General features: G+C 40.2%; 1 protein-coding gene across 1 annotated transcript in view; it reads left to right on the forward strand.

Moving 5' to 3' along the window:
- Positions 1-9,876, forward strand: part of PPP3R1 (protein phosphatase 3 regulatory subunit B, alpha) — a 44,938-nt gene extending 35,062 nt beyond the window's left edge. The window contains exons 4-6 of the mRNA XM_075863108.1: positions 1,421-1,480; positions 4,217-4,401; positions 7,803-9,876. Of these exons, the coding sequence (XP_075719223.1) occupies positions 1,421-1,480; positions 4,217-4,401; positions 7,803-7,850 (293 nt within the window). The 3' untranslated portion in view covers positions 7,851-9,876. The remainder of the gene's footprint in view (positions 1-1,420; positions 1,481-4,216; positions 4,402-7,802) is intronic.
- The last annotated feature ends 253 nt before the right edge of the window (positions 9,877-10,129 follow it).

The following is a 10,129-nucleotide window of genomic DNA, read 5'->3' on the forward strand; positions in this document are numbered from 1 at the left end:
AGGCGGAGGCGTCTTTTTCCCGCCAGCGGTAAAACCGCCTCGCGGGAAAAAGAAGCGACATGCCCTATCTTTGGGCGTTTACGCCTCTGACATCCCATTGACTTAAATGGGAGGCAGAGAAAGCGTATTTCGTGGCGTTTTATGAATGCGGCGCTCAATGGCCGCGGGCGAAAAACGCAGCGAAAATCTGCGTTCAGGGAGAGGAACATCTGCCTCAAACTTCCAAACGGAATTTTGAGGCAGCAATTCCGCCTGAAAAAAGCTCTGTGTGAGCATAGCCTAAATGTGATAGTTTACAGTGGACATGCAGGGCCCGCCGACTGACCCCGTCACACTGACGGATTCAGTGTAAAACGAACGATACAGCTGTTCTGTATAGAGAATACAGAACAGCTGTATCTCCAAAAGTAAACTTTTTTTTCTTTAATTTATTTTTTTAAATAAAGACTAATTACAAAGTTACACTAAACACGCATTTAAAAAAATAAATAAATGCCCTCAAAGATGTCCGTAGCCTTTACAATATGTAGTGATCTGTCTTTAGTTTCATGTTCTTGCTTTACCAGTATAAATCAGAGGTGGCCAGTTATTTGCATTTGGGTAACCACAGCGGCGAGCTGCTGTTTAGGAACCTTAGTAAAAAAAACGGACAGACGCAGGTGTTGCAAAACATGTTACCCTGTCCATACCTTCAAAACCAACCTGGCTGTCATCTCAAGATCTAATGTGTTTTGAGTGCTTAGACCTTGTCCGTAGTCTCCCTGAATTGTGCCTGTGTCTACTGCAAGAACACATAGTACTGACAGTGTGCCATCCACACATCAATGTGGCAGGCGGTTTTTCCCCTATATACATACTCCTGTAGCTCCTTACCAGGGTTTACTCCTAGAATAGGAACTTGACATGTGAGCAGCCAATCAGCAACCTCTCCAATGTAACGATCACTTCCTCTTCCAGTCTCTAGTCAGGGATCTGCAGTGGAGAATAGAGCATTATGATCGATCTCTTCTATGAGAACATTATTGTTCCTGTTCAGGCTATAGGGTTGTGAAATTTTCATAAATGCATAACCAAATTAAAGGCGCGCTACAGGCAAAACTGATACGGTGTTATACCTAGTGCCGATCCTGAGTGGGCGGTGCATGACACAGGGACCTGATACACTTTGGTAGCCTTCAATCCCCTGGGACATGGGCCTCCTCTTTAGACCTTGTACTAGGCATAACAAAGTGTCACTTTTACATATTGTTCAAATAATATTTTTCTTGGAAATATATTTTCATGCACCAGAATTGGAACTTTTTGAAGAAATTGAGAGTGACCGATGTTATCTTAAATTTATAGATTGGTGCACGAATCAATACTGAACTCCTCATATTATTACCAGATCTTCCTAACTTGTCATCTCTTCTTTGTGCAGAGTTCATTGAAGGAGTGTCACAGTTCAGTGTTAAAGGTGACAAAGAACAAAAACTGAGGTGTAAGTGTTTTACTTGTAACATCCCATCCCTTCGTTGAACTTGATGGACGTGTCTTTTTTTCAACCGTACTAAATATGTAACTTGTTGGCATTTTGTATTCTTACTGCATACCCATAGAAAATGAGCAGCGGGTTTAGATGTACCCACATAACGGTACAGTAGCAAACTCTTCATCACCTCTATAGGACATAATCCTGGGAGACCACCTTGTTTTTTGCAGACACATGACCTGAAATCAGATTAAAGGTTTTCCCACAATTCATATTTATAACCTATCCTCAGGATAGTTGATTAAATATATGATCACGGGGGGCCCCACTGCTCGACCCCATTTCTCCTCACTGCACGCCCGCAGTGAGGGGGGTTTTGAATGGAGTGTCTGTGTTCTTACGCTCCATTCAAAGTCTATGGGAATGACGGAAACAGCCGAGCACTGCACATCGGCCCCATAGACTTTAATTGGAGCGGCAACAGACATGTGCGACCGCTGCTCCATTCTGAATCCTCACTGCGATTGTGCTGTAAGGAGAGATGGGGGTAACATTTATGGGGCCCCCAGCGATCTGACATTTATCACCTATCCTACCACTGCAGCCATTAAACTCCTGAGGAGAGTGCTGCATCTACGTAGTGTGTATATTATCTCCTATCCATGAAGTTGTTTTTTTTGGTGAAGTGGATGAAATGAAAAAAACGCACACTGTGGTCCAGGTCACTGTTCCCTCCAAGCTGTGCACCCCGCAGTACAGAAGCTATCCCTGCTCAGGAAAAGTCTGCTCCTGCGCAACCACTGAGCTCCCCTCTGAATGATTGAGCAGATCGCTCCTGAAATGCTCCACCCGTTCATAGAGAGAACTGTCCAGTTACAGCCGCTCCGTCCTCTTTATTCCCTTCCAGCACTGATCGATCAGTGTTCAGCCTCCAATTACAGTCTGGACAACTCTGGAGCCTGGAGGGGTTAATAAGCCACTGTATCACAGGCATGGTAGTTTACCCCTTTCACTTCCCTCCACCAGGGATCTTAAAAATAACCTTTTTACTACTGTAGCCCACCAGGGATACTGGAATTAAATCCTTCACTACTCTACACCACCAGGTTTACTGACATTAACACCTTCATTGCTCTAGACCACCAGAAATGTTGTCATTAACCCTTTTACTGCACTAGGCATACTTCACTGACCTAGACCAGTAGGGTTACAGACCATAACCTTCACTACCCTAGAATTGGATGCTGTATAATACAATGTGCCAGGATGGTATGTGGGCCTCTTTATCTGGCTGCTCTGTAGCGACCTATTAGGGGGCAGTATGTTAATATTTATTTGATGCGGTTCTTATTCGTCCGGCTTAGAGAACAGTGCCCATGTCCCTTACTGCCCCGCTCAATATGTCCAGGCCTGGTGTAATATTCCATATGGTACAGTGGCTTAGGGTGAGAGGCAGTGCTGGATTGCAGTATGTACATTGTTCTCTGTGCTTGCCATAGAAGTGACGGATGAATGTGTACATGTCAATGAACTCTGCCTCCCACTTCTCACGCGCACGCTACCTGTTGACCACTCCTCACGCGCACGCTACCTGTTGACCACTTCTCTCACACATTTTGTTATATAGACTAAGCTTTTGTGGCTTTGGTCAAGTTGACTGTAGGTCTAATATTTGCCTTCCCTTTTTATTAATTTTTCAGACTACCGTATTTTTCGGACTATAAGAAGCACCCAGGTTTTAGACAACAGAAAATAGGAAATAATTCATAATTTCTTTTACAAAGAAAAAACTATTTGGTTAAAAAAAAAATATATATATTTTTTTTACGCCGTTCACTGTGCGAGTCAAATAATGCTATATTGTAATCGTTTCAGACTTTACGGGCGCAGCGATACCAATTTTGGGAAAAGTTTTTTCTTTTTGAACTTTTTAAAAAAAATGTACACTCCTGAAAATGTATCTAACTTTTTTTTTTACACATTTTATTAGGTCCCCTAGGGGACTTGAACCAGCGATCATTAGATCGCTGGTACAATACACTGCAATACATGGATGAGTTATGGAATATAAATTGCTGAGCGCTGCTTCTGTAACTCCCATAGTAGTGAATGGCAGTTACAGAAGCAGCGTCGCATGCTACGCTGTTTCCGTAACTACTATTCAGTTCTATGGGAGTTATGGAAGCTGTGTAGCTCAGCGAGTTACGCGGTTTCCGTAACTCGACCATGTAACCAGGAAGTGGCCGGAAGACAGCTGAGCAGGGTCAAAAAGAACCGGGTTTAGGGGTCCCCGTTCTAGAGATAGATGCGGGTCCCACCTCTGGGACCCGCATCTATCTGACATTTAGGACATATCCTGTGGATATGTCCTTCATGGGTAAACCACTATAAATGCCGCGGTCGCTATAGGCCATCGCTGTTCCTGGCCGTTGGAGCAGCATGTCAGCTGCTGACACCTGCAGTGTATGGAGTGGGCTCAGCGTGTGAGCCCACTCCATACATCTTCCCCTCCCCGATCCATGATGTGCGGGCACCTCACGGAAGGGTTAAGTAAGGAGTGGCCAGGTCCCTTGACTGCCGACTATGACGCATGGACTTTAGCAAGATTTGTTCTTGCTAAAAACTGCGTGTTATAGTCCGAAAAATACAGTAAATATAAACTAAACAAAAAATTATTTTGCAGTCTCCTATGGAAAGTGTGATTAAACACTGGAGTCATTTTTTTTTTTTTTTTTTTTTAAACAGTTGCCTTCCGTATATATGACATGGACAAAGACGGCTACATCTCCAATGGCGAGCTTTTCCAAGTATTGAAGATGATGGTTGGAAACAATCTCAAAGACACCCAGCTACAACAGATAGTAGACAAAACGATTATCAATGCAGATAAAGATGGAGATGGAAGAATATCTTTTGAAGAGTTTTGTGCTGTAAGTTGAGCTGAAGATCTGCTCCCTCTCCTTTTGGTAAACTAGATATAAGCTTCATGTCCACTTGACTGATGAGTGAGACGGCACGATCCTAGGGATGTTCTCTTGTGGAATTTGCAGCATGTCCAATTTCAAGGACCAGGCTTAAGTGATTTAGTTGCAAAATGATGGGACTAAAAATAAATTAAATTAACTGTACATTAACCCTCTTAACAACAATTGACATAACTGTACGTCAGTCTTAGGGGGTTATTGTGCGGGCTAAAGGGCGAGCTTGCCCCATAAACAATGTGTCAGCTTTAATGGCCAGGATCAGGGATATCTCCAATCCTAGCTGTTTAACCACTTAGATGGTGCCGTCGTTGGCTACCGTGGCATCTTAGCCATTAGAAATGAGGGGGGAGACCCCCTCTGTCACCCCATAGTCCCGTGACGCGATTGCGGGGTGCCGATGGTTGTCATGGCAACCTTGGGGCCTAATGAAGGCCCCCAAGTCTTCCATCTTTCTGCTCCTATTAAACCCTACCTTTATAGGAGCTGGTAAAAATGACAATACACTGCAATACGTAACTCTTGCAGTGTATTGAACAAGAGATCGTTTAATTGCTGGTACAAGTCCCTAATGGGACTAAAAAAAAGTGAAAGCTTGCCCCGAAAAGAAAAACAAGCCCCTCACAGCTCCATCAACCGAAAAATAAACAGGTAATGTCTCTCAGGATATGGCCCACACACAGTGTTTTTTGTTTTTTTTTGTAATATGAAAAACCGAAAAATAGCTGATCAATGGCAAGGGGTTAATCTACCTACAATGCTAAAAGATGGGACCTCTATGAATATTATCACCCCTACAAGTGGAATATGAAGCCTTTGCCCTTTATATTTTGGAGCTGATACATATCTACTTGGGAAACAGGATCAGGCAAGGACATTAGCAAACTTCTGAGCAGTGGGATTTGTGTATTACCGTGAAACTTACATTTGAATAAATCAGGTCAAAGCTCTGAACATTGTGCCCTTATTATCCACTATGAAAGAGTTGAGCAGACCAGGACACTTTACCGTAGATCATTGTACGTGCCTGACATGAATTGTGGGCCTGGTACCAACGTTGTTAAAAAATGGAACATCAAAGCATAATACTTATTTCATTTAGTAGGGTGTCCTATAAGTAGAACCACAGCATATATTTGTCGTGTGTTATTTCACTGTGACTTATTGTGCTTTTATAAAGTTCCTATTGAGACTCAATGGCCTGAGTGCATGTGACCATTTCCTAGTAAAGCAAGTTGTTTTTTTTTTCTCATGTGACTATCTGCAGGGATAGTTTATGCTTATACCCAGGAGACCATTCAAACAAGCAGAGCTGCAGTATAAAGCATGGAATAGAAACATAGGCCTAAGACTAACAACCTAAGGCTGGGTTCACACGAGCACATTAACGTCCGTAACGGATGTATTTCGGCCGGAAGTCCCGGACCGAACTCAGTGCAGGGAGCCGGGCTCCTAGCCTTCACACAAAATGTTAAGATATCCACTTTCCCGTATATGCCTTGTTTCATCTAAAGTGGGAACAGGTCTCTGTAAGAAGGATTAAAACGTTTCCCCAAAGATTACCCATGTTACTGTAAACAAATAGAGACCGCTAGGGGAAAGGATGGGGAGGGTGGTGGTTTCTGACATTACTCAGTTTTTTTTAACCCCTAAAGTAACTCCGTAAACATGTACCTAATAGCCAGGGCTGGCTGTTTTATACTAACAATTTGGGCCTAAGAAACCCCCTGTCTGGTGATAGTCCCCTAATAGGTGTAATACCATAATTATTCAAATTATTATGAACCAAGTCACTAAACCTTACAATAAAACATACATATTTGGTATATCCTTGACCGTAACAAACAGTACAAAAAAGTTAGCATTTAATTTAAAGTGAACTATGTTTAAAAATAGATAATAGATATATTTCCCAAAACTGCTGGCGCCCCATGGTGGATAAAAGGATAAAGATGCAGTATACAGAGGATGCCACCCCCCTTCCACACATGTATTTTAAGGTTTTCATTTTTTGCCTATAATAAAAGATAAATAAAGGCAAAAAAACGAGTTGTTTTTTAATGAAACTTTAAATAAAAATATATTTTTTTTATTCAACTTTGTTTTTGTCCCACTAGGGGACTTGAAGGCCTGATACGTATCTAGTTCAGTGTATTAGAATAGCTCTCAGTCATACACTGACAGCAAGTCTATTAGGTCCCGCATCTGGACGGGGGCGTAATAATCTTCCGCACTTGGCAGCCACTAGGCCATAGTTAGGCCTCCGGTTGCCATCGCAACTATCGGCACCCCCCACGATCGCTTCACAGGGGTGCCGATGAAATACAAAACCAACTAAATGCTGCGGTCGTTACGTGACAATGCGCTAACCTATTAGCGGCAGAGACGTAATAGTACGTGACATGTCGCCATGGGGTTAATGGCTGTAAATAGCACATGATCACTTAATATTGACAATAATGACTGAAGGAATCCCTGTGAATTAAATTATTAATATATATATATATATAATTAATTAAATTATTATAAAAAAAAAATTATTCATTCTACCATTAAAAAAAATCCTTTAAATAAAACCTTCACACATCTGTACAATAAAATGATGCCTTTAAAAAATCTAAAAGCAGAAATAAAACTATTCATCGCAAAACCAAAGCCTCAAATTGCTACGTAGAATTGAAAATGTTATGTCTGATGGATTACATAGAGGTAAAAACATGAAAGGGAAAAAATCCTTTCCAGCCCAATATTTTTTTCTTTTTAAATCATCTGAATATGAATTAAAATAAAGTTATATTTCACAACAGCAGCCAATGCTTTTTTTTTTTTTTTTTTTCTGGGCTTGAAAACCCCTTTTACGTCACAAGACTTCTTCCTCAAGGGGGTAATATATTTAAATTCTTGGTGACCAGAAATATGAAGACATGACAAGGTGCCTCAAAAATCTTCTGTTTTTCTGACAGGGGTTCATTGAAATTCATGGCATTTCCAAGTGCTATAGACCTTGTTCCAAGGAATCGATTGGAGTCCCATATTGTGTATTATCTGGACTTCTGATTTATTTTATTTTTTTCTTATCTTTTATAAATTGGGGTTTGTACAGGATTAGAAAAATATGGATTCTTTCTTTCAAAAACAGTGCCACATGTGTCCACAGGTTGTATGAGGTATTGCAGCTCTGCTCTATTCACTTCAATGGAGCTGATCTGCCATGTCAGACACAACAATCTGTACAGGTGTGGTACTGTTTCTGGAAGAAAGCATCCATGTTTTTCTAATCCTGTACATGCCCTTTAACTGAACAATGTTTCACGCAAGACTTTCTTAGTTTCTTGTTCTTCCTCTTCTAGGTGGTAGGAGGTTTAGATATCCACAAAAAGATGGTGGTCGACGTGTGACTCCTCCGAGCAACACCCAACACTTCTGCTTTCTTCTCCATCTCTGAAGATCTGCTCAAGACGTCCAGCAACGCTCTCTGTGTATTTTAAATAGAAGTATTTTTCTCTTGTGAAGCCACATTTTCCAACATGAGCCTCGTGAAGCCAACCTAAGTGTTATTGAACGTTTTCATTCTCTCCAATAACACAGTGTAGCACTTTATAGTCTGAAGGACAGCACAATGGGAACGAGCATATCGGTGTGATGGAGAAAAAGAAGGGAGTTGGCTTTTTTTTAATTTTTATTTATTTCTTGTTTTTGTTTTTTTTTCATCTTTTATAACAAGGAGTATATAAATAGCTTTCTATGTAGTTATTGGGTATTAATTAGGCTTGAATTGAATTTTACTTGAGTACAATAAACAAAAGGAACCTAGAGTAAAAAGTGCCAAGCAGAACATAAGCCGTTCAATATCTAAATCCTTACTTTTATTTCACACACCGTTTATATATATATATATATATATATATATATATATATATATATATATATATATATATATTAGAATGTATACTTTCTGCTGGGTGTCTGGTCAGTGCGTATTTCTTGTGATAAGTTTTTTTTTTTGGGGGGGCGCTTTCTCGAGGTTTCTGTACGTTGACTGGTTGATCCGTTGCTTCCTGTTAATTTACATGTTAGTTGCGTTTTTTTTTTTGTTTTTTTTTTAAGACCGGAAATTTGTATGTTTAATTTATACATGTTAATATATTACCAGGGACTGTGTCTCTTGCTTCTTGAAACATAGTTGAATGTTACTGCCAAGTGAAGAACCCTTTATAACGCATCTAGCAATTGCACAGAACCTGCTTTTACGTAGTTGCTAAAGCAAAAGCCACTACCCCAATTTTGTTCCGTTAGTGTAGCGGCCGCAACGGGTACATCCTTCAAGGACCCTTTCCTTTACACAAAATCGACAATAGTCAAGGTGGAGAATTTAGAATGGATTCTTCTCACTCCCACCAATTGAATAGAACAAACTACTGCAGGCAGCGTGACTGGTAATATTAGAATTGACATATGTATATTGGTTATAGGAGAGGATTTTTGTTTCTAGCGGTCCTTTCTTTCTAGTTCTTCATGTGAAATGAAACTATTGTTCGGTCTGTCCTCATTTACTACATCGTGTGATATAAAAGTAGCGAGAATTTTTTTATTTCCCCCCCCCGGAAACCTGCCTCTCCTTTTCTGCTGTGGTACAATCGGCTGCATATATTACACACTTACACGCTTACAACACAGATTATTTTTAAAGCATATCCATGGTGTTTTGATTTTTTTTTATCTGGGCTGGTGAATTAAAAGTGGGAATAAAGTGTCTGCCTGCCATAGCTGTTCCTTCAACTGAGTGCTGCACATCATGGGCTCTGTCTGTGCGAGAGAAATCCAGGTGCTTGGTGTCCTTGCATGACATGGAGTTTTGCATGTAGATCGATTTTGAAATGTTCCTCTTGTTTACATAATTTGCATTATATATAAATATATATATAAATATAAAAAATGTTGCCAAACTTTGGTACATGTTGATGTTAACAATCATAAAATGAAGAAAGAAAAAAAATAAAAAATCTCCACACCATGTAAGTTTCTTCGTTCCTCTGGATCAGTCCGTGGTTGATTATCCCAGTCAGGGCCCTGTCTTCTGTTCCAGTGTCAGCTGCCACGTGCTCTGCTTCGGGGGGGGGGTGGGTTAATAGTCTTTTTGTGAATTTATACATGAATTTTTTTTTGTACATTGTGTTATAAACTTTTTAGCATATGCTTTCTATTTCCTATGCTTGTGCATATCTTGGCTGAAGTTAAGATAGCAATCATTTCCTTTTATTGGAGATTTTTTTTTTTTTTTTTTGTTCTTTTGGTTTTTATTTTAAGTTTGCATGGGGAAATGGTTAATGTTGAATGTGATATTTTTTTTCCCTCTGCATGCTATATAAATTGTAGGAAATTAGACTTCTTCATACTGTATGAATAAAGAAATGGAACTTGTTACCCGGTGTCTGGACTCCTCATTACACTATCCAAAAGAATGTAATCTTCACAAATTGTGTATCCGCTAGTGTCTTGTGCTGCTCATACGATGATAAAGGTAACATCATTGTGTGTTCACTTGAGGAGAGCCGCCGTTACTGATGATTAGACAGTCTCGTTTTTAATTAGGATACAAATATGCCAGCCCATATAAACAAAAGGGAGACTTTGAGCAATGCAGTCTTCTGAATTTGGTTGAATACGTTTTTAAAAG

Source organism: Rhinoderma darwinii, chromosome 4 (genome assembly GCF_050947455.1).
Source record: "Rhinoderma darwinii isolate aRhiDar2 chromosome 4, aRhiDar2.hap1, whole genome shotgun sequence".
NCBI lineage: Eukaryota > Metazoa > Chordata > Amphibia > Anura > Rhinodermatidae > Rhinoderma > Rhinoderma darwinii.